At 36.2% G+C, this 26,282-nt stretch overlaps 1 protein-coding gene across 2 annotated transcripts in view; it reads right to left on the bottom strand.

Moving 5' to 3' along the window:
• Positions 1 to 345: 345 nt before the first annotated feature.
• The window catches only part of NDUFV2 (NADH:ubiquinone oxidoreductase core subunit V2), a 37,186-nt gene continuing 11,249 nt past the window's right edge, over positions 346 to 26,282 (bottom strand). For both annotated transcript variants that reach the window (XM_080822248.1, XM_080822249.1), the window contains exons 2-8: positions 19,161 to 19,226; positions 17,714 to 17,776; positions 17,517 to 17,633; positions 13,517 to 13,685; positions 12,109 to 12,218; positions 8,343 to 8,419; positions 346 to 2,611 (exon numbers count right to left, since the gene is read on the bottom strand). In XM_080822248.1, the coding sequence (XP_080678374.1) occupies positions 2,518 to 2,611; positions 8,343 to 8,419; positions 12,109 to 12,218; positions 13,517 to 13,685; positions 17,517 to 17,633; positions 17,714 to 17,776; positions 19,161 to 19,226 (696 nt within the window). In that variant the 3' untranslated portion in view covers positions 346 to 2,517. The remainder of the gene's footprint in view (positions 2,612 to 8,342; positions 8,420 to 12,108; positions 12,219 to 13,516; positions 13,686 to 17,516; positions 17,634 to 17,713; positions 17,777 to 19,160; positions 19,227 to 26,282) is intronic.

Raw genomic sequence — 26,282 nt, 5'->3', positions numbered from 1 at the left:
AAACTGGAAAAATAAGAAATAATTATTATAGCTATTATAGATAGATGTCTCAAAAGAAGTCCGAAGAAAAGTTTATATCCACAAGCTAGCTGGTTGGTAAGCTGCCGAGACTTTTAATTGTATAGCCCTGTCTCTTGTTGGCTCAAGTCTTAACCAAGTGGGTAAAGTATCAGTTTTCATAATAGTACTAAAAGGTCAAGGTCCCCAAGCATTAAACCTCAGTCTTAGCCAAAGTTAAGCAGACACTTAAAACATGTATACAGCTGACTCTTGAACTTGGGTTTTGAATTGCGTGAGTCCACTCATACCTGAACTTTTTTTGTTAAGTGCGGGAATGTAGATGTACATTTGCTTTTCTGTAACTTTATTGTAAGAATACAGTATATAAATAATACATGTAACATAGAAAATATGCTAATCAACTGTTTATGTTACCAGTTAACAGTAGGCTATTAAGTTTTGAGAGGAGTTAAGTTACAGGAGGATTTTCAATTCAGAGGTGAGTTGATGCCCCTAACTGCACCTCCCCCCAACGCTGGGCATTCTTTGAGTTAACTGTATTTGATACCTGAATTAGAAGCCATTCTGCAAAATTTACTTTCTTACCAACTTACTTAGTTCTTCACGCCTTTATAATCAACTGCTGCATTAAGTCCAGTTAAATCAGGTCATTTAAAAAATCCTGCTATATTTCAGGAAGGTGAATGTAATAAATGAAAAATACAATCTCAGATCATAGCTTGTTATATGACTTAGTCTATACATATGTAATGCCTCTGCAGCAAATATGCTTATAACTATTACTATGTGTTGTAGGATTTTCTGGAGCAGCAGCCCCATCCAATTACAGCAAGTAATTGAGCAATCAGTAGTTTTTAGTAGTTGCTACAAAAAAAAAACCAAAAAACTGGTATTAGATTCTTTGTCAGTAGAGAGAATAAATTATTTTTGTCATTAAACAGCAGTAAGATTTCCTCCTTGAATACCCCCTTTTTAAAAAACAGCACAGAGGTAGGAACTGAGAAGAGGAAATGAGGTAAACACACAAATGATGTCTACCTCTCCCTACATGTTTGAGAAATTGGCCAGGATATAGCTGTCATCTCCGAAAACGGGCAAAAGAAATATTAATCAGTGTGTTCATATACATTTTAAAACCATTTTGGATTACCTGCCAGGTGTTTCTAAAAGCTAATCAGATAACTATCATTATTGACAGCATTTTTAAGAAAATTAGGCAAAAAAATTAAGCAAGACTCAAAATTCTAATATACACTGCTGTAATACAATGTAAGTGATGATCTAAGAACTAAAGAATATATTTTGATAATGGTGTAACAGTATACCTACAGTTATAATCTAAAGTTAACTTTCTGTTTCTAGAATATTACATAAAAATTGATAATCAGTGCACATCCTTAATACATGTCTTTGGTTTTTTCACCCAGTAGCTGAAGCTTCCCACCTCTTAATTTTTCTTCTTCTTTAAAAAAAAAACAAAAATTACATCAAAGCTTACTTTTAAAATAAAAGTATAAAAAGCTTACTTTTTTAAATAAAAGTCAACAGGTTAGGAGAGCCCTAGGATAGAAGAGAGGCATTTTCATTGTGTTACCTTCCTATGCCACTTAAGAAATTAACTATTGTTATTTACCCACTCAGGTAAAAAACAAAAACCAATTTTTAAAGAGACTCTTAAAAATAATCATGTTTTTAAGCATCATAATTACTACGTGACTGGTCAGTCTGCCAGAAGAACAAGGCCAGACAATGATTTTGAGAAATCCTGAAATAACTGGACTTAGATTTATCCCTGAATTAAAGCTATTAATTTTTTTCTAACTTGCAATACTAATGCACCATAGCTAGTTTCCTGAATGTATATAATACACAGGTTTTATCCATTGTTCTAAGTTGAAATGTGCATTCAACTGAAGAGAATTTTGCTCATTGACTGCTCTTTCTGACTCAGATTGTACTTCCAGTCTCTCCACCCAGTTTCTATGTACTTGCTATATACAAAAACAAAGTGCCTCTCTTTCATAAAAATGATAGAACAGTACTTCTAGAGGTAACTCCTTTATCCTTAGACCTCTACCTGAGGTACCACTTACAAGTTGGAAATAGAGTAACAATTATGTGTTGTAAATCTGAAAATGTTTAAAGGGAGTACTAATGTAAACAAGGTGTATAGAAAGATCATATTAAGATTTGGGTTTAGTTAAAGCAAAATATATGAGAAATTTGACATAGTTTTTACTTCACAATAATCTAATGTTACTGATAAAAGTGACCTGGCAGTTGAAAATGATGATACTGAGTGATTGTTAACTACATTACGAAATAGTGTCTTCATAGTTAGCCAGAGATAGCAAAAAACTAAAATGGTACTCTGAAGTTTCAACATTGACACTTAAAGCATAAGTATACACCATGAAATGAACAAAATAAAAAGTTTATATAGATAGGAGATTCCTTTTTATTTCTCTAGTGACAATATTTACAGCTGAATATAAATTAAAGTCCTGCTTGCACACCAAAGCCAGGTCCTTTGGGTGGTTCAGTCAAAGAGGTAAGACCTCCAGCTGGCTCACAAGAGAAGCGTCCACTCCTGAAAAGAGCAAGTAACATTAAACTATGAATGATTACCATTTATAAATCTTTACTAAAAATGTTATTTCACAACAGCCCAGTAACTATTTTTCATCCAAAAGCTGCATGGATTATTTAATTCAAGCATTTCAACTGCTGCAAGATTTTCAGAAGTTAAATATGAAAATGGACATACCAAAACTCACCATAAATACGAAAAATATAAAAGTAACACTACTACTTCCCATTTACTGAGCAGTGTACATATATTATTAGCTCATTTAAATAATGCCATGAGACAAGTAATACTGGCCTTATTTTACAGATCAGAAATGAAGGCTTAGGGGATTTACCACCTGTCCAAGAATCAGAGCTAAGAACTGTAAGAAACTAACTCAGACGCAGAGAACATTTTTAAAAATCCTGTGCCTGGAAAAAAAAAAAAAAAAAAAATCCTGTGCCTGGATGGCTCAGTTGGTTAAGCATGTGACTCTTCATTTCGGCTCAGGTCACAATCTCAGGGTTGTGGGATGGAGCCCTACATTGGGCTCAGTACAAAGTCTGCTTGAGATTCTCTTCCTCCCTCTAAGATCTTTTTTAAAAATAATGTTTTAATAAAAGCATTACATTTATTCTTTTTATATTTGACTTTTACTCAGATTGAGATCCATTATCATAGTGAACAGAAGAGAATACAAACATTAGATTTGGAAATAAACAGGAATTAAAGGAAATGGGAATTTGGAGATTTAGAAGGGGGTTTCCTTTGAGGCACTGGAAACAAAGTATGTACTGGTATTCATATTTTTAAAAGCAATATTAGTAGTACTAACTTTTCCAAAACAGGTTCCAGATCAGAAAGGCTACCCACAGCCAGAAAGAAAACAGGAACAGGTCCTTATGTAGGAATCTATGAAGAGAGGCAAGCATAGAGGTAGAACAACCTGTCTTTTGTTCACCCCCACACATACTTTCCCAGGTGATCACTCACCTCTGCCTCTGTCTGACCTCTGCTGCTAGAGCCCAGCTCAGCACCTACTACTATTTCACCCCTCCTATTTCCTGGCTTTGTTAATTTACCTGCTCCTGTCACAGATTTCAGCTGAAGAACTGTTCAATTTACATCTTTTTACTCCTTGCTTTGCCCTTCACATTCTGTCATCAATCTTGCAAGTTTTTTAAGAGCTCCAGGAAATCATTTTTTGTTCAGGGGACAGGATAATTCTTTAAGATCTTTCAAGCTATTACATTACACAATGCAAGTAACTAAGTGTGTATTGTAATGAAGAGTGCCTACAAAGTCAGAAATTAATATATTTGCATTGAAAACCAGATCAAAAAACAACTACAAGCTATCTGTCTGAATCTAAAATTAATGTAGGGTAAGTGGCAAAATGGTATCTAATGTTAGTAAAAAAAAAAAAAAAAACCAAAAACACAACAGTATTTGGCTTTGTAATTGTTTTATGTTAACTAATAATACATGTAATACCTATTGCTCTTTGCTAATGAAATTATTTTGGAGGACCTTTCTTCCTCTTTACTAGGTTCCCTCTATGGTTTAAGCTCACCTACCTTCTTTACCAACACAAAGAACTTAGGAAGATTATAAAAACAGGTTTTGAGAACAATAAGTGGGGGGAATTAATCATGCACACTGCCTGAACTCTTCAAGGAATTGTGGATTTTTGTATAAGAAAGTAATTTCAAGAGTGATCTGGTCCATTTTTGTAAAGTTTGTTCCATGTAATTGTAGTCCCATGACCTACTTTGGGGGGGGCGTTGGTTAATGGCCTCTTATGTCTGCCTCCAAACTTTCTCCTTCCCTCACCCTTCACAAAATGCACATTAAAATGCTACAAAGGCTATAAAGTCCACAGACTGTGTTTCATCTATTAATCATATAGCCTTCCCCTCATTTTATCTGTAAATATGCATCAGACACCAGAGGCAGGGATCTAGCCCTTCCATTCACAATTTACATTAGGGTTTTCACTTCATAAAAAAAAAACAAAAAAATGATTTGCCTCAAGTGTTATGTTTAAAATGCCATCTATTAATTACCTTGTTTTTATTACATCTCAAAGGGTAAATCTGGTTTTTTAGCCATTCCAACACTATTTGTACATTCATTTTAACTAATTTGCATTCCAGAAAACTTGGCCTTTCTGTACACTGTTTATGGCTTAGAAATACTTTTTAAAGAAAAGCTAGTCATGAAAGTTTAGTGCTTATTCTTCTAATATTGCTGAGATATACACACCATTGCCCTCTACTTTTAGTATAAAAAAACAAAAGTGACTTTATAGTCTAGACTTATCCATCAGCAACGACCTCTATTTTCTTTATATCTCATATTATCTGTACATCATAGAATTCTGCAAAAACTAAATATGAAGAATTCAAATAGGATTTAAAACTAGTTTTAGTTAGCCATACTAAAAAACAACTTCTACCTCTTAATTAGCAATTTCAAAGCAGGTTAAAAGAAGTTATTTTTGGCACTTAAAAAAAAATGAAAATAACAATCTCAGCACAAATATTTAATACCAAAATAAAGCAATGCCTTACCATCAGTTTAGTATTTCCTTTCTTCCTGTCATTTACCAAAAACATAAAAAAGCAGTTCGGAACCACACAGAAACATGACTCTCTTACTGATGTGGGGCAGGACAGACCTGGTAATGGTACTCAGAAATCAGGTACTGCTAAACCAGTTTAATATCTCTGGTTACTCAAAGACAATGAGTGACTTTTACATATGTGGGCAGAGTGCTTTATTATAAAAACACTAATAAAAAAATTGCCCAACTTTGGTTTATTTAAAGTCTAACTATAATTATATTTTGGTTACTATCATTGCAATCTCTTTCATTATACTATATAACCAAAAAGCTTGAGGAAGGAGAGGAAAAGTTTTTGTCTTCCAAGCTGGGAAGACATTCTAGAACTACCATGTCCACATGCAGTCTCTACAGATACCACTGGCAGATGCTCAGCAATTACTGAAAAGTAAGATTTACCTCCGCTTTTTATTTATTTTTTTAAAGATTTATTTATTTTAGAGGGAGAGCATGTGGGTGGGGAAGGGGGAGAGAGAATCCTTAAGCAGACTCTGCACTAAGCATAAAGCCTGACTAGGGGCTTCATCCCATGACCCTGACATGATGACTTGAGCTGAAACCAAGTGTAGGCCCCTCAACTGACTGAGCCACCCAGGTGCCCCATCTCTTTTTTAAGTAAGAGGTGATACATAGGAAATAAAAAACAGGTTCAGAAATCAATAATTCTGAAGTTTTGGGCTCAAATCTAGAACACTCAAAAAAATCCCAGTGAAGAACTATGTATAATTACTGATAAGCAACATCTCTATTATTAGATATTAAAAATGCTTAACTGTGGCACTTAGTTAACTGTTTTATTAATGTTAAAATACAATAATGTTATAGTATCCTATGTTAAGAACAACAACAAACTGATTTCATCCCCAGTAATCTCATCCAGCCTTATGGCTTTAAATACCATCTATAACAATCAATGAATCCCCAATTCATATTTCCAGTCCCAATCTAGTTCCTAAATTCCAGGTTCAAATACACCTTTCAGTATTCCACCATGGATGTCTAGGAGGCATCTCAACTTTAACCTGTCCCAAACAAAGTGACTTTTCTTTCCCAAACCAAATCTCCTTTTTAGTTAAAGGAACCACTGAGGTGCTCAGACCAAAAAGCTAAAAATCACACATAATTCCTCTACCCCACAACATCACTAAATTTTGAACTATTCTCTACACAGTAACTAGCACAATAATTTTAACGAGATTACACATCATTTCCTCCTGAAAACACTGCTACAACAAACAGCTTTTATTATATTTAAGCGTATCTGGGCCCCTAACTACCTCTTGAAAGTACACAGAACTGCTATTTATTACAAAGAGTGGGAAAACAGGGGCGCCTGGGTGCCTCAGTGGGTTAAAGCCGCTGCCTTCGGCTCAGGTCACGATCCCAGGGTCCTGGGATCGAGTCCCACATCGGGCTCTCTGCTCAGCAGCAAGCCTGCTTCCTCCCTTCTCTTTCTGCCTGCCTCTCTGCCTACTTGTGATCTGTCAAATAAATAAATAAAATCTTTAAAAAAAAAAAAGTGGGAAAACATACTTAAAACAGGAATAAAGGGCACACCATAGTTCTTTTAATACATTAAAATACTGTATGGCCATTAAAACCTACAAATATATTGAAAGAAGGAAAACTATGGCATAAGCAGAAAAAAACACAGGGCTTACAACTACATAAACTATAAACACTTGCTAGTATTAGAAAAAAATTCTGAGCAATATAAGCACTTAGATATGGAACAGGGGTTAGCAGCAAAAGTTCAGGTTCATAACTGAAAGAAAAGTAATTATTATAACACAACTGCAGGATGGGAACAACCTGGATGAACAGTGCAGGAAGTTAAAAAAGATCTAGACATTCTAACTGACTATAAGTGCAATTACTGGTGAAATGTACCTGAAGTGAGAGTTGATGCAATCTGGCTGCATTATTATAAGCATAATGTCTAGAACAAAGAGAGTCCCCACAATGCTAGGCACTACTCAGTACATATCTCACCCTGATTAATGTTAGTACCATGTTAAGTCATTAGCCAACCAGAAAAGCTACCAAAGAGGGAAACCAGGGGCGCCTGGGTGGCTCAGCGGGTTAAAGCCTCTGCCTTCGGCTCAGGTCATGGTCCCAGGGTCTTGGGATCAAGCCCCATGTCGGGCTCTCTGCTCAGCGGGGAGCCTGCTTCCTCCTCTCTCTCTCTCTCTCTGCCTGCTTCTCTGCCTACTTGTGATTTCTGACTGTCAAATAAATAAATAAAAAAAAAATCTAAAAAAAAAAAAAAAAAAAAAAAAAATAAAGAGGGAAACCAAAACTAGGTCAGAAAAAATGAAACAACAGTAGACATTAATTCTGAGAAAAAGATTTGGGGAAAAGAAGACACCTATTTTAAGTAATTGAAGAGCTATCATTTAGAAGAGGTATGGAAGTTATCTTGTGTCAGTTCAAAGGGCAGAACTGGACATGTAAGTGGAAATTAGAGGGAAACAAACTTTGAGTCAAAGTATGAACCTTTAAACAATGGAAGAGATTTTATTTGTAGTAAATTCCCATTTCTATAAATATTCAAGTAGATACCAGGTGATTATATGATAGAATTTTAGAGGGGAAAAAAATTAGTTGTTTTAGATGACAGGTTGGTTTCAATACTATCCAAAGCTCTGGACAACTCCTAAGAAGTTAGGAGATAATTTTTTTTTTTTTTTTTTTTTTAAGGAGAGGGAGAGGGGAATGGGAAGGGGTTGAGCGAGGGAGAGAGAGAATCCTAACTCTACACTGGGATGGAGGGCTTGATCTCAAAACCCTGAGATCATGACCTGAGTTGAAATCAATGCTTAATTTACTGAGCCATCCAGGCACCCCTTAAAGGATAAAATTTTTTATTTTTAAAAAATTAAGATTTTATTTATCTGACAGAGAGCACAAGCAGGGGGAGCTGCAGGCAGAGGGAGAGGGAAAAGCAGGTTCCCCACTGAGCAGGGAGTCTGATTGGGGGCGAGGAGGATTCAATCCCAGGACCCTGGGATCATGACCTGAGCTGAAGGCAGATGCTTAACTGACTGAGCCACCCAAGGTGCCCCTAGGGATAAGATTTTTTAAATTAAGTATACATTAGGTTAAGCCATTAAAATTTACGCATACCTTGGCCCAGGTTTTGGAACTTTGCCGGCTTTGAGCTCATCAATAATTTCTTCGATATCCTTAGGTGTCAGATCCTCCTAGGATAAAAAATTAAAAGTCATATTAAAATTACTTCCTACTACTGAAATCTGTGTAAATCCCTAATATCAGTTAGTTTATTATTTGTCTGTCTTTCTCGGCTCCCAAGTTAGTCACCAAGGTAGCAGAAACTGATAAACTCCTACATATAGTATATACTGTTAAATGCAGTATGCAAGAAGAGCTGCAGCTAACGAGGCAATACAGAGTAGTACTTTAAAGTGAAAGAGTTCTGCATTTGAATCCTGGCTCCACCACTGAATAGCTAATAATCTTCAGTAAGTTATTCAGCCTCCTTAAGTTTGTTTCTTCCCTAGTAAACCTACTTCAAGAATGTTTTTGAGGATTCAACGAGAAAATACATAAAACAGAACAGTGCCATGGCACATGCTCAACAAATGCTATGTCCTTAAAGAAACAGTGAGGTGCAAATAGTAATTAGCACCGGCAGTCATAGTAACATAAAAGTAGATGCCTAACATCCATCTCTAACCTAAAGATGTAATACTCTCATGATACGGTCTTTCTTTCCCAGGTAAAATTCACTGTTTCCAAATTCACTTAATTTCTGAACAGAATGTAAAAGAAATTCTTTTTGGAACGTATCTCAATGACCCTGACCCTCTCTCCATTCCCCATTTCAATGACAACAGCTCTACATTTTATATACTATGTACCTATGTAAAATTTTTACCTCAGGAAAGGGTTCTGGTATTTAAAATAATAAATACAATTCAAACACACAGATACACATGCCCATGTGCCTAGATGCACCCTAGGTTTAATCAACAGTCAGAACAGAATGGGTAAGATTAAACTAAAAGAAAAATGCCCAAACCATATTCCTACTCCCGCTCTAAAACTGTTAAGTACTTAAGAAAATGTTTTATAGGACTCTGATACTATGCCAGAGAAATCATGATTCAGCACTGTATCTCCAGTGCCTCACCACATAGAAGTTATTTAATATTTGTTCAATGATTAAACATTTGTAGAAATAAAACACTGCTTTCAAACTGCTTAGGGTTCAACAAATCTAAAAGGAATCTTTAAGTCATCTAATGAGTTTACCTCCCCCCAACTATTATAAAAACTTAAAAACCATACATGAATACTCATATTCCTACCACCTATATTCAACAACAATTTTTGATTTTCCGTATTTGCATTATATATAGCACATAAGCACCCCCACTTTTGGTTGTACCATTTTGAAAGTAAGTTGCAGACATCATAACACTTCACTCCTGATACTTCAGCAGACATCGAAGAATAAGAACGTTTTCTTAGATAACATAATGCCATCACACCCAATTAACTAAAAATAATTCCTTTATCAAATGTCAAGTCCATATTCAAAATCTACCAACTACCCTCAAAATGTATTTCTTCATAGCTGGTCTTTTCCTATGCATGTTTTTTCCTATACAGTCAAAGTTTATATGACTATTTCATTTTATCCACCAGACAACTGAGATCCATAAAAGTTAACTGCCTTGGGAATGCCTGGCTGCCTCAGTCAGTATAGCAGCAGCTCTTGATCTCAGGGTCCTAGGTTCAAGCCCCATGTTGGATATGGATTAAAAGACAAAAACAAAAACTGCCTTGCTAAAGACCATAACACCACTAATCTTTATCTCCTGTGCAAATCCATAGGCAATTATATTTAAACTTACAATGCCTTTTTTTTTTTTAAGATTTTATTTATTTATTTATTTGAGAGAGAGAGAGAGAGAGAGATCACAAGTAGGCAGAGAGACAGGCAGAGAGAGAGGGGGTAGCAAGCTCCCTGTTAAGCAGAGAGCCTAATGCAGGGCTCAATCCCAGGACCCTGAGATCATGACCTGAGCTGAAGGCGGAGGCTTAACCCACTGAGCCACCCAGGCACCCCTAAACTTAACAATGCTTCACACAAAGTCTTGACTGTCTAATTCCTGATTAAATCAAGACCCTCTATATTATAACTGCAGAAATGTGGGAGAAGGCAAAACTTGCCGTATTTTTAAAGGACTTTTTTTTAAACGTATGGGTAACAGAGAAGATAAGAAATTTCAATCTCTGATCATTAAAATGAAGAAAGTCACTATAGGGAATGAGACCACCCTAGAAATCTAAACAGCCAGAGAAATCAAATTTCATCTTCATTTAAAAAAAAAAAAAAAAGAGATTTCCATTTCAGGTATTATGGCAGACTAGCTATCCTGACTGAACACCCCACCACTATAAAAAACTAAAAATGTTGGATAAAATTTTAAAGAAACAAAAAACTTTAAATTTTACGAACATGCTGACAAGAAATAAATACCCAGACAAGAAAGAAATACCCAGAGGCCAAAAACTCAATGAAAACCCAGGAACGGAGCGCCTGGGTGGCTCAGTGGGTTAAGACCCAGCCTTCGGCTCAGGTCATGATCTCAGGGTCCTGGGACAGAGGCTGGCATCCGGCGCTCTGCTCAGCAGGGAGACTGCTTCCCCCTCTCTCTCTGCTTGCCTGTCTCTCTGCCTACCTGTGATCTCTCTCTGTCAAATAAATAAAGCTTAAAAAAAAAAAAAAAAAAGACAAGGAAAACAAGTGGAACACCAAGCAGACCTGGTTTTAGAGTTTCATAGCTTAAAGGGTTAAGGGACAAAGCTGCATGCTGCAAGAGACATCCCACACACCCTAAAAGGCTATTCCCTCAGGGATAAACTAGGAATTAAACTGTCCCTCAAAAAGAACTGCTAGTCTAGAACCTTATATATTGGAACAACAGGGGAGGGTATAAAGAAAGCAGCTTTCTTTTGGAACATTAGTATTTACAGGAGCAAGAGAGAAGCAAAGCAAATACCTTCCTGAAGAATCCACACTCAGTGCAGGGCTTAATTTCCACTAATAAGTTTCTAAAAAGTATGAACTAACAATATTAGGGACGACAACCATTATATATAATTAGGGTAGCAAGAAATCTTTTAAAAAGAGAACTAGAAAATTCCACATACTTGGGAGGCTAATACTTCTAAAAAAACACCGGCCAAAGGGAAAATCAAAAAGCTTATTTTAGGAGTGCCTGGGTGGCTCAGGCTGTTAAGTGTCTGCCTTTGCCTCAGGTCACGATCCCAGGGTGTTGGGATTTCGCCCTGCATCCAGGCTCCCTGCACAGAAGGGAGCCTGCTTCTCCCTTTCCCTTTGCACCTCCCCCCCAACCCCATTTATGATAGTGGTTATATCTGGAAATGAAAGGAACAGGATTTCGGGGGCGTAGACATGGTTTACCTTTATCGCTGGCTTATTTCTACAAATAATAACAATGATGATAAAAATAATACCTAGTGACAGTAAGTATGGTAAACTATCTTTTAAATCTTGGTGGGTATTTTCTCTATTTCTATGTTTTACAGTTTAAAAGCTTTTAAAATATGTCATTATCTCCTAGAGTTAAATGCCAAAAATATTTAAAGATAATTTTTAAAAACCTTCTGGTGGCCAACAATGTGGAAGCTAAATTTGACATTTTTATGCAAAGCTTTTCAATTCTTTGTTTTTTAATAAACTTTGGAAAACAGGAAAAAAAAAAACCCTTCTGGATATTTATGCCAACAGTTTCTTTTAAACAAGTATTCAGAAACCAGTATCTACAGAACAGAAAACCATATATTTAAATATTTTAAATATGAGATCATGCAACTTTATATTAAATAGAATACTCACATAGTAGTTGTCATTTATTTGAACCATTGGTGCATTTACACAGGCCCCTAAACATTCCACCTCTATAAGAGTGAAAAGTTTATCAGGTGTAGTCTCCCCAACTTTTATTCCTAAAAATATAAATAATCACTGTAAGGACCAGGTTATATTTTAATAGCAATGTAGCTTAAGAAAACAACAACAACAAAAAATTACAGAGGTATACAAAAACTATTTAAGAACATTAACTTTCTTAAAACGATTCTGTATAATTATACCAGAACATTCAAGGATTTCTTAAGTGGACTTACTCCTTTAAAAACAAGATTTCAGGGGACTCATATCTTCAGCATTTGCTGTTAAACAGCAGTGTATCAAAATATAGTATTTTCATTTCAATTGTGATAGATAACCTACTAAAATCAGTCACACCGTCAAACTGGCAAAAACAGAAAAGTGCTAATGTCAAAGATCATTAAGACTATAAGGAAAACATACTCTCATATCTTCAGCAAAGACATTTTGGCAAAATATAGTAAAATCTGATTCAGCAATTCTGTTCTTGTAAATAGCCTCGGTATACAATAGGACAATCATGCAAAGATATGTATACATGAAAGTAATTGCAGAATAACTTTTAACAGAAAAACAAGGCAGACATACATATGCTAAAACCAAAATAAAGTGCAAAAAGCAAACAGACATATTTATTTTTATGATGAAAATAAGCAAAACAACATAAAATCTAAAACTAATTATACTCAACTATTATCAGAATTTGTGAGGGTGAAATTTTTGAGCAGACTTAAGTTAGCTTTCTGTTTTATATATTTCAATACAGCCCAACTATTTTTACAACATGCAACTACTTTATATTCGGTAGCAACATGATTAGAGTGTACCTCCCTTTTACTTCATTTGGTTTGTAGAGTTATAAATGAAGCAATGGTTATTTTGTATGGAAAAATGCCCTTATAATTTTATAAAAGGCACTGTAATAACATCTTATTTCAAATTTCCCTTTCTGAAGCATTCCTACTGTTCTCATATCTTATTTGTTTCAAGACTCATTTGGAAGAAAGGACAGTAAACTCACTTTTTAATGTACCACATGCTATCATTACACAAAGAGTGAAACTTAATTTCTAAATAATGAAAACTTTAAAACCCCTCCCTAGAAACTTTTCAAACATACCTAATGATTATGGGGAAAAAAGGTGAAAATTCAGCTTTGAGGCTGAGAACTAAGGAAAAATACAAAATGAGAACAAATAAAGGTGGGCAACTATAGTAAGACAAAAATTTACTGATGAAGTACAGATCAGATCCAGTAAGATGGCAAACACTGGAAAACTCAGGTAGAAATGGGTCAAATCTAGAAAGACAATCCTATTTTTCATAAAAGGTATAAATACAATGTGTCCCATACCAAGTTTTTTCTGAATGGCCTCCAGTATGCTGTCAGAGTTTCGAAGCATGCAAGGTGTAGTAGTGCAGACCTGAATGTGATACTTTCCAACTGGCTTTCGATTATACATTGTATAAAAAGTTGCTACTTCATATACTCTCATTGGAGGTACTTGTAAAACTTCTGCAACCTAAAATAACGGGAAATTTTAAATAATTACAATGTTTACTAATTGAGATTTAGGTGTGTTTTAAAGAGCATAATTTCAACTTGGTAAAAATGTAAAACTTCATAAGGAGAAAATATACCTGTATTTGGTATTTAGAGGTTTAAGTCCCTCTACACTTCAATTGCACAGAGCCCACAAGCTAATGGTTACAGCACCTCTTTTCCTTTACCCCATGCCTGGTCTCTGCAAAACTATCTTCTTTTTCTCTAAATCTTTAAGTCTTCCACTGTTAAGAATTTCTACTTTGGGGGCACCTGGGTGGCTCAGTGGGTTAAAGCCTCTGCCTTCGGCTCAGGTCATGATCCCACGGTCTTGGGATCGAGCCCCGCATCAAGCCCCGCATCGGGCTCTCTGCTGGGGCTCTCTGCTCAGCAGGGAGCCTGCCTCCCCACACTCTCTCTGCCTGCCTCTCTGCCTACTTGTGACTTCTGTCTGTCAAATAAATAAATAAATAAAATCTTTAAAAAAAAGAAAAAAGAATTTCTACTTTGATCATTTCAACTCTCATATTTTATAATCTGAAATTTCTAAATGGCAAAATTTGATGACCAAGCCCCAATAAATTAAATACTTGTATTTTTTCAACCCTTCACCAATTTTTCCAAAAGCCTTGATGTTACTGGGATGTATGCTGTGTGCAAGGGGTATGGCAACACAAAAAAGGGGGTGAGAATCAAAGCTCACCTATTAGCCTATACTGATTTACATATCTACATACTTTATATGCACACAAATCACATATACAACATGTACGTAACTCTCCAGAACAATCCAAAACACTTCTATTTCAAATCGCAACACTCTACAAAAATCTTATGGATTAGTACTTCCCAACCCATCACATCAAGGTATTTCTAGTAAATATTTCTTTTGACAGAGTGGAGTTCAGGACCAAGGGAATCATTATCTGAGCACAACTCTTTTGATCAGGCCAAGTCTATTAAGGAAAACAAGGTCTTTTTAGCTGTTTCCTAGGTACAGTCCACATACAGTCTATCATGACTGTCAACCTGGCTACAACTTTCCAGGTGACCTAACATCATTAATCTATCAGGTTATAAAATCTGATGTCTGGCATTCTCAGAAATTATCCACATTTCCATGTTTTGACATGAAGATGAGTTTGTTAAATGGCATTTCAGATGACAAATATGTTGAACTTTCTCATATCAGAATAGATTCTAAAGGATATATATTCTCAAAAGACATCTAACCATGTCTCACTTGTCAAAGATAAGTGGCTGTGCTAAATTTAATTTGGTGATACTAAACCAGGCATGTACCTCTGAATCTGGGAGCCCTCTCAAAACACACATGCTGGAGCCAGAAAATACATATGCTGGAGCTCTACCACCGATGCCTAACTTGAAAAAGCTCCCCTGGGGATGCTACTGTATCCTCTCTACACCTTAGTAATGTTTAAGGAACTAATATGTGAGCTTCTGGATATTGTTCTGGTTGTAAGGTTGGGTTCTCCTTTGGGGAGAGGGGGAGTCACAGAAACAGTAACATTAAAAGTCTCAAATATAAAAATGGAATCTTGATTCTATTCTCTATGCACTATTCCCTGTCTCTGACACATATCCACTCAATTCTAAAGAGAACAGGACAATATTTGTGAAACATTTTCACATTGGTTGTTACTTATTTTATTTCATTCTGTTAAGCTTACCATTCAGCAAGACTTCTAACACATTTGCCATTATTAGGACATGAATTTGGGGGACACATCTTGCTCATTCAATAGAGTGTGCAACTCTTGATTTCAGAGTTGTAAGTTCAAGCCCCATGTTGGGTATAGAGATTATTAAAAAAAATACCCAAAACTTTAAAAACATAAATTTTTGCAGGAAAAAAGGTATTTATAAATAGAAACATACCTAAACTGTTATTTAGAAAGTTTGCTATTATAATACAAAAAACAATGTTAAGTAATTTAGAAAACACCCAAAGGGTTGTGTGATTTATTGGGAAAAAACCCACCTGACTATATTTTACTAAGTATAGTACCAATCAAACTTGCTTTTGTATCATTTTCAGTCAAAAATAATAATAATAATGGTCCATAACCATGTTAGAGTACTATCCAAAGCAAATAAAGAGATATGAACAAAATTTAAAATCTTCCTATGGCATTCCATTAGATCAACTGAAGACATTCCTATTCCTTTTTTTTTTTTTTAAACATTTTATTTATTTATTTGACAGAGAGAGATCACAAGTAGGCATAGAGGCAGGCAGAGAGTAAGAGGGGGAAGCAGACTCCCTGCCTGCTGAGCAGAGAGCCCGACGCCGGGCTCTATCTCAGGACCCTGAGACCATGACCCGAGCTGAAGGCAGAGGCCCAACCCGATGAGCCACCCAGGCGCCCAGACATTCCTATTCTTTAAGAAAGATGATAATGGTCTAGCCTAATAGACCAAATAAAATTTTAAAAGTGAAAAAGAGAAATGAAGTATAGAAGAATGTCTGCAATAGTCGGCCAAGTAGGAAATGCACTGAATTGAAAATGGTCCAGTCCCAACTCTATCACTTAGGAATCATAACACAGTAATTTCAAGAGATCTATCCTAGTTCAAAATCTTCACTGCAGATGAGGAAGGAAGTCCACAGAAAAACCACATCTCTTAGCTCAAAGACAAATGTATTTTCCATTATATCACACTAGCTTATTATCTGTGTGATTCTCATAAGAATCACATGATTTTGGGGGGCACCTGGGTGGCTCAGTGGGTTAAGCCTCTGCCTTCGGCCCAGGACATGATCTCAGGGTCCTTGGATCAAGCCCTGCATCAGGCTCTCTGCTCAGCAGGGAACCTGCTTCCCCCACCCCCACCTGCCTCTCTGCCTACTTATGATCTCTCTCTCTCTCTGTCAAATAAATAAATAAAATCTTAAAAAAATAAAAAATCACATGATTTTGTATGGCACTTCATACCCTGCAACATAACACCACAAAAAGTTATATTAATATAACATGAATAAATGTGAAATGTGGATTACTGCTGAAACCACAATTAGAAAAAAATTAGTCTTAAAAATATGTATAAACAGACTAACCTTTAAATGGGTCACCCATACCATTTCTGTATGTTGCTGACTGTCAAGTCTAGGGCACCATCAAATACTATGTATTATGTAAATTTTATTAAAGGCTGTAGCCAAAGATGCAAAATAATATAAAGATTCATATTAACTGTGAGCAGATCCTTTTCTCCATCATTTGTATTTAAACAGCACATTAATTTTCAGAATACCTTGACAGCAAATAATACACATGCAGAATCTTTTATCTTTATTATGGCCATTTCTTTCAAAAAGGGAAAAAAGAGGGGTGCCTGGGTGGCTCAGTGGGTTAAGCCTCTGCCTTCGGCTCAGGTCACAATCTCAGGGTCCTGGGATCAGCCCCGTGTTGGGCTCTCTGCTCAGTGGGGAGCCTGCTTCCCCCTGCCCCCCCACCCTGCCCCAGGCTCTGCCTGCCTCTCTGCCTACTTATGATCTCTGTCAAATAAATGAATGAAAATCTTAAAGAAAAAAAAAGGGAAAAAAGAGAAAACTACTTTCACTATAATGCCTTTACCATTTCCTGCAAGGATAAAAAGCTCTACCTTTTCAGTTCTCCACATTATTAAGAGAACCAACAAAAACACAAATTTGAGGAAACATAAATGATTAAAAGCCTCCAATTCCTAGATTCTGACATTAAAAACCATCAGAGGAATTTCTACATAAGGAAGAAATTCATACACAGTCTCTCCTCTTTTCAAACTAAGGTAAAAATGAATTTGGTACCTTGTTCATAGCCGAGATGGGCAGCCATCCATTCTGTCTTTGAGCTAAATCCAGGACTGGGAGCACAGCTGCTGCTTTATGTCCTTCTGGATAGTTTTTTACAATTGCCTCAATCCTCTGTATCAAAGAAAAAGCACATGTTTTAGTACATCTGGAAGATATTAAATAGTTTATAAATACTGTTAACTTAGTCATACCTTATAGTTTTCTGGTGTGAAATCAAATGGAGTATCTGGGTTATTCTCAGGAGTATCTCTGTGCTATATAAAGGGAAAAAATATTTTCCAGAATTATCAAAACTCCCTCAGAACAGCTTTGTATATTACTATACTACTACTGATCACTTCATCTCTTCACTTTAATTCCAACATTATATAATCTATCCATGGATCAAAAAGGACTAATTATTAAATACACATTTAATGAATATGATTAACAAAGTAATGTTAACAGAATTCAAAATTTCAGAAAAGTTTTAGAAATCACTCTTTAATAATTAAGAGAAGTTGCTTTAGAACCAAATCCAAAAACTTGATTAGAGAACAGGATTTCCTAGTGTAATTACTGAAAAAAAAAAAAAAAAAAAACCCAATCGCTGGAAGACTTAGAAAATTAAGACACAAAATTTTGAGTATACATGTAACAGGCACTGTTCCAAAAGAGTGTGTATCAAATTATCAAAAGGACCCACTACTTTAGGAAGGTATAAAAACACCATTTCTTCACCGCATAACAAAAACTAGCCAATGGCAAGAAGCTTTATTTCTTCTCCAAAAAGAACAGGCCCTCTTTAAAAACTGACAAGAAATGGCATGTAAACAGGAAATCAAATGAGTCACACTGAGATTAACACTTACATCAATTAATGTTTAGTATGTTCGGTGAACACAGAACTGAATACCTCAATATGTTAATTCTTAAAGTTCTGCTTTATCAACGATATAAAAGAAGAAAAGAAAATGGAAACTTTGGACAATGATCTCAAGTATGTGGCAAATTCAACACTTTTAGACAAACATGAAAAAATATAAAGCAGGAATCTACGCAATAGCATGGCTAACTCATTTATTAAGATTCAGCCTGGAAATAACTCAGTTAACAAAACTGAACTACTAACTCTAAATCATCCTACAAGTCCTCTAAATTGCCTTTAAACACCACCAGATGAATCCCTGATTACTGCATCTTACACAGAAAGGAGATACATTATCTTATCTCTGAATTGTACAATTAAGCTAGGGAGTTCATAGACCTCCACCTGTAGTTAAACCCTAAAAACTGAAAATATAAAGGAACTACTAATGTATTCATTGTATTACTAAGATCCAGGAGTTTTAAACTAGTACCATTTTGGAATTCCCCAAATTACAGCATTTTTAAGAATCCAAAGTGAGACTAGAAATCAGTTTAGGGCTCATAGTAATTTCACCAAAAAATATTCTAAATTCAGGGCTACCCTGGTATCAATTTAAACTCAAGAGGTTCAACTGGAATCACACATCTTTTGAAATTTAATGAATTCAATTAGCTATACTTAAATCACCACAATGAGACATTAGTGTTTAAGATATCTTGGATTGTTAAAACCGTTCTACCCAAATTTCCAAGTCTTTCCATTCTGAAGATATAGTAATAATTACTTACCACAAATAAGGCTCCTCCAGCTCCATTTTGTACAGCTGTCTTATGTAAATTCCTTATATGTCTCCCCTAAAATTTTAAGAAAATTTAGCAAATCGTAAGCCTTAAGAAATTTTTCATGAGTAAATACCTTAAGATCTGTGTCAACTTATATAAGTAAAAGATCTTAGGAGATATGGCTCACTGTGCTATACCCTGCCCATCTCTATTTCGGGAGAGGTATAAGGAAATGGAAATCCAAGGTAAGGTTTTTATAATACTTGGTATTAAGGTAACACACGAGTCCATGGAAGAACCAGGTCCACAACCCGTATCTCCCAAGTCATGTACCCTTTTCTACTACACATTAGGAGAGCTGATATTCCATTAATTTGCGGCCTTTGACTTTTTTTTTAATCAAGTGAATGCCAGCTTTCATTTAATGTGGGCTTTCATAAACATGTTTTCATTCTGTACAAATGAGTCATATACTCTGCACAAATGAGTCAAGAATAGCCCCCTTTTCAATTCTTTACTGAATTAGTTTAAAAACTCCAGCCACAAAGTTTCAGAAAGCTGCTTATGATGCTATGCATTGACCACAGTCAGTTGTTTTAGAAGGAATCCATTTGATTACTTCTGTTGCATTTTATTTCTCTTTGCCCTATTGCTCCCCACCCCCAACACCCTTACCATCCTCCCTGCCACCACTAAAAGCAATTCAGCCACTATTCAGAAATCCTCTGATTTCTGAGTTCTACTAATCACACAATGGTAGAACACTGGATTAAACCAAGCATGGAACTAGCAAAAGGGAAAATTCAAAGAACGCAAATATAACAGAAGTAAAAGCAGTGATACAATCATGTATTTAACTTTTCCCTAGATCCAAATATTTCAGTTGAAGAAATAAGTTTATGTAAACACTTGTTTAATTAACAAGAAAGGATCGAAATACAGAATGTGGCACATACAGAATGGCTAAAATTAACAAGTCAGGAAACAACAGATGTTGGCGAGGATGCGGAGAAAGAGGAGCCCACTTACACTGTTGGTGGGAATGCAAGCTTGTGCTGCCACTCTGGAAAACAGTATGGAGGTTCCTCAAAAAGTTGAAAATAGAGCTACCCTACGACCCAGCAATCACACTACTGGGTATTTACCCCAAAAATACAAATGTAGTGATCCAAAGGGGTACTTACACCCCAATGTTTATAGCAGCAATGTCCACAGTAGCCAAACTATGGAAAGAACTTAGATGCCCATCCACAGATGAATGTATAAAGAAGATGTAGTGTGTGTGTATACACATACACACACACACACACACACACACACACACAATGGAATACTACTCAGCCATTAAACAAAAATGAAATCTTGACACTGGCAAGGACGAGGATGGAACTCTACAGAAGATACTACACTAAGTGAAAGAAGTCAATCAGAGAAAGACAATCACCATATGATCTCATTCATATGTGGAATTTAAGAAACAAAACAGAGGATCATAAGGGAAGGGAGGAAAAAATAAAACAAGACAAAATCACAGGGACGCCTGGGTGGCTCAGTGGGTTAAGTCTCTGCCTTTGGCTCAGGTTATGATCTCAGGGTCCTGGGATCGAGTCCCACATCAGGCTCTCTGCTCAGTGAGGAGCCTGCTTCCCCCTCTCTCTCTGCCTGCCTCTTTGCCTACTTGTGATCTCTGTCAAATAAATACATGAAATCTTAAAAAAAAAAAAAGAAAATCACAGAGAGAGAGACACAAACCATATGAGACTCTTAATCATAGGAAACAAACTGAGGGCTGCTGGAGGGGAGGGGGCTGGAGAAATACAATAACCAGATGATGGACATTAAGGAGGGCACTTGATATAATGAGCACTGGGTATTATTTAAGACTGATGAATAACTGAACTCTACCTTTGGAACTAATAATACACTATTTGTTAATTAACTGACTTTAAATTTAAAACACTTTAAAAAAAAGAATGTGGGACATAGGTTAAAAAAAAATACAGGGTAAATATCAGTTTTAGGATAACAGGGGCAGGGAGGGGAGAATTTGATCAGTACACAGGGGGCTGCAACTCTGGTTGTTTTGGTTTTCTCTCTTGGGCAGCAAAAGGAACACAGTGATTATATTTTTTGTTTTTGTGTCTTAAAACACATAAAAACTTAAAAGAAAAAAAATAAAACACATCAAGGAGATTATGTTCTTATACTTTTATTCAAATTCTCCCAAACTGCTTCAAGGGTTAATTATAAATTAAATACAAGATTAAATGTATACCCCTGATATGCCTGCCCAGAACAGACTGAGATAAACATAAAACTAAACATAAAACTAAGGCCATAGTTCCCAAATAATGTTAAAAAAAAGACCACCACCACCAGCATAAAGCTTTGAAAAATTAACTGAAACTAAAATTTAGAAGATAGTCTCCGCCATCACTTTAGCTGAGATTTTTTTTAATCAAAGAACAATTTTTACTGAGTAACGCTAGTGAATTACTTAACTAATTCTGAGAAGAAACAAAAGATTTCATAATAATAAATTAACTTAAGAGAACAGAAAGCATTCAGTGTCCTCTTTTCCTAACTTCTGAACCCAAATATTTTGTTTACTTTACTGGCTCTTTACCCAAACCCTTCAGGGTAGGTTGTCCTTAGGGTTCAGCTGTGTCCTAGGTTCTTTTCTCCACAGAATTTTTTTGCCCCTTAGAGCTTATTCATTCTCATATGTTTAACTCCATGCTGATGACTCCTGGATCTTTTACATTATTTGATGACAAAAAATTAACAGCTTGAAGAGATCATAAACACATAGAAATCAATGAAAAAAATGAATTAATATGAACCAAAAAGTCACAATATAACTGCTAATGAACTAACTAGTAATTTAAAACATGCATGTGATCATCAAGACAGCATGGTACTGGCACAAAAACAGACACATAGATCAATGGAACAGAAGAGAGAACCCAGAAATGGACCCTCAATTCTAGATCAACTAATCTTTAAGAAATCAGGGAAGAATATCCAATGGAAAAAAGAACAGTCTCTTCAATAAATGGGCTGGGAAAATTGGACAACCACATGCAGAAGAATGAAACTGGATCATTCTCTTACACCATACACAAGGATAAACTCAAAAGGGATGAAAGACCTAAATGTGAGACAGGAATCCATCAAAATCCTAGAGGCGAACACAGGCAGTAACCTCTTCAACCTTGGCCACAACAACTTCCTGCAAGACACGTCTCTGAACGCAAGGGAAACAAAAGCAAAAATGAACTACTGGAACTTCATCAAGATAAAAAGCTTCTGCATGGCAAAAGATAGTCAACAAAACTAAAAGGCAACCTACAGAATGGGAGAAGATATTTGCAAATGACGTAACAGATAAAGGGCTGGTATCCAAGATCTATAAAGAACTTACCAAACTCAACACCCAAAAAACAAATAACCCAGTCAAGAAATGGGCAGAAAACATGAACAGACACTTCTCCAAAGACATATAAATGGCCAAGAAACACATGGAAAAATGCTCCACATCACTCAGCATCAGGGAAATACAAATTAAAACCACAATGAGGTACCACCTCACACCAGTCAGAATGGCTAAAATTAACAAGACAAGGAACAACAAATGTTGGCGAGGATGTGGAGAAAGGGGAACCCTCTTACACTGTTGGCAGTACAGCCACTGTGGAAAACGGTACAAAGGTTCCTCAAGAAGTTAAAAACAGAGCTATCCTACAATCCAGTAATTGCACTACAGGGTATCTACCCCAAAGATACAGATGTAGTGCAGAGAAGGGGCACATGCACCCCAATGTTCAAAGCAGCAACGTCCACAACAGCCAAACTGTGGAAGGAGCCGAGATGCCCTTCAGCAAATGAATGGATAAACATGATGCTGTTTATATATACAATGAAATATCACTCAACCATCAGAAAGGATGGATACCCACCATTTACACTGACATGGATGGAACTGGAGAGTATTATGCTAAGTGAAATAGGTCAATCAGAGAAGAATTAACATATGGTTTCTCTCATATGTGGAATATAAGGAATAGTACAGAGGACATTGGGAGAAGGGAAGGAAAACTGAATGGGAAGAAATCAGAGAGGTAGACAAACCATGAGAGACTCTTGACTCTGGGAAACAAATGGGGGGTTGTGGAAAGTGAGGTGGATGGGGGGATGGAGTAAATGGGTGATGGGCATTAAGGAGGGCATGTGATGTGATGAGTACTGGGTGGTAATACGCAAAAAATGAATCACTGAACGTGACATCAAAAACTAATGATGTGGGGCACCTGGGTGGCTCAGTGGGTTAAAGCCTCTGCCTTCGGCTCAGGTCATGATCCCAGGGTCCTGGGATCGAGCCCCGCATCGGGCTCTCTGCTTAGCAGGGAGCCTGCTTCCTCCCCTCTCTCTGCCTGTCTCTCTGCCTATTTGTGATCTCTGTCTGTCAAATAAATAAATAAAATTAAAAAAAACAAAAAAAACTAATGATGTATCATACGTTGGCTAACTGATTTTAAATTAAAAAAATAAAAATAAAGCATGCATGTTTAAATGAGGTAACATTTCCAGTTATCAAACTAGGGCTTTTTTTTTTTTTTTTTTTAAACAAGATAACAGTTCTGGTGTATGTACGGAAGTAGGGATGCTTATACATTAGGTAAAAACTGTTATACATTAGGTAAAAACTGCTTTTTAGGAGAGCAAACTGACATGGTGTATGGACAGACTAAAGAAAGTTTCCATCTTTTAACTTATTAATTCTACTTCTAGACTTTTATCCTAAGTAACAGTATAAAATGATAAAGGTTTATACAGAAATATATTCTCTGTATTGTTACAGCAAAACACAAGCAACGAAAAGCCCAACACAGAAAGGTTTTTGTTATTTACGTATTTGAGAGAGAGAGAGTGAGATCACAAGCAGGCAGGAGGAGCAGAGGGAGGAACAGGCTCCCTGCTGAGCAGGAGCCTGGTGCAGGGCTGGATCCCAGGATCCTGGGATAACAACCTGAGCTGAAGGCAGACCCTTAACTGACTGAGCCCCCCAGGATCCCCCCAATATAGAAAAGTTGTAAATATTAATAGTTCCAACAAAAATCATATTATGTAGTTGCCAAAACTGTATTTTCTAAAAATAATGACACTGAAAGATGTATTTATGCCACAATCCTAACTGGAAAATATCAGGGTTAAATAAAACAAACAAAAAAGCATAAACTACTATCCTGATTATATTCAATAGAGACACTAATGAAAAGATTGGAAGGCCATAACAATTTAAAGCGCTTATCTCTGTTATTACAATGTTAACAAGATTATAAGGGATTCTTATTTCCATACCGTTTCTTCTATTTTTCTCTATTTTCCATGCTTCTTATGCAGCATGGATTAACTGACAAAAACCTTATTTAAAACAAAACATTCACCAGTGCGCCTGGGTGGCTCAGTCAGTTAAGCACACAACTCAACTTGAGCTTAAGTCATGCCTCAGGGTCCTGCGATAAAGCCCCCAGGTGTTGCTCCACACTCCCCGGGGAGTCTGCTTGAGGATTCTTTTCCTCTGCCCTTCTGCACGGGTACACATACAATCTCTCTTTCAAATAAATAAATCTTTAAAAACAATAAAACAAAACATTCATCAAATACAAAATGAAACTTGCCACCTCTACTATTAATCCTTCCAACTTCCCTATGTATTATTCAAATTAAACACCACTAATCTCTTAAGTTAAAATAGCTTTTTTTAACATTTGATCCCTTCTTCATTATTTCAGTATCTGTCACGTAACTACTTAAAATGAAAAATACGGGGGGGGGGGAGAAAAATACAGAGATAATCTTGAAAATTGGTCTCTGGGGCTAGATCGCTATGTATCAGGAAAATCTATTTCGAGGCACTCCCTGGCTGACCTTTAATTCTGGATATGCACATGAGTTTAACACACACAGACACTTCAACCAAAATTATGTGTTTTAAAGTCCAAATCACTGAAAACAGACTACTGATTGAAAACAGAAAAAAAACAGCTAAGCCACAGAAAAAAATGCTGGAGTTTCAGATTTAAAAAAAAAATTTTTTAACTAACAAGTGACTTTACAAAAGCCACTTAATTTTTTTAAGCCTCAGTTTCTGTACCTATAAAACAGGGATGTTTACTTACTGGAGTGCTTTGAGGTTCAAATAATAAAATTTCTCTGGAAGTACTATAAAACCTATTAAATAAAGCATTACCACATTTGCTTAGCTACAATGAGGATAAAACATTTAGTAACTGAAAAATGGAAGATTTAAACTGCATTTTAAGAACGAAACAGATTTTAAAACTGCACTTTGTTAGCTGACTCTAACAATCACTGTCACACTGTCACAAAGAACAGATTAGTGACAGCTTCCCGAATTTCCACATAATTATTTTAATTATTTATATACACATAAGACCATCAATTTTTGTGGTGAGAGTATATTATAGATGGTTGAAAAATACTACCTCCTTTCTCATCACTGAAATTAACCTACAAATCCTTTTTCACTTAAAGTGGGGGAGGAAAAAATAGTAGTGCTGGTAGACAATTTTCCATAGGTGTGGGTTTCTGCACCTTAGAGGAGGCACTAGTCACTGACAGCTTTTGTTCCAGACTGTCTTTTCAAGGATTTTTGTAGAGGGTATCTCCCTCTCAGGCAAATGTTGGGCAAGTTGTCTCGCAGCTGCGTTGGGTTCCTCAGTTGTGACGCCAAGCATTCACCCAGGTTGCTCCATGTCACTCCCATGGGATGTGAGGGTAAAGGAGAACCAACTCAAACAAGAAGCATGTGCTACCCTGCATGGCCTGAGTAATAAAGCCCTCTGTGACAGAAGTCTCAGTCAGCATCCATGATACCGAAGCAGGTTAAATTGTTGGCTGGCAAATAGGGGTAAAATCCCAGAGCCTTCACAGTTCTTGACAAGAAGATAAAAATCTACAAATATACCAGTCTGCATGTCCCACTAATTTTTCAAAATACAGAAAATGTTCTAAAATGGACAATGAATATAGACATTTAGGAAAATGTTCTAAAATGGAGAATGAGTATAGAGGTATTACAAAAGAAACCAGTAACAGTGACTA

This window comes from Martes martes (genome assembly GCF_963455335.1).
Source record: "Martes martes genome assembly, chromosome: 13".
Classification (NCBI taxonomy): Eukaryota; Metazoa; Chordata; class Mammalia; order Carnivora; family Mustelidae; genus Martes; species Martes martes.
This window is presented reverse-complemented; position numbering and strand designations above follow the sequence as displayed.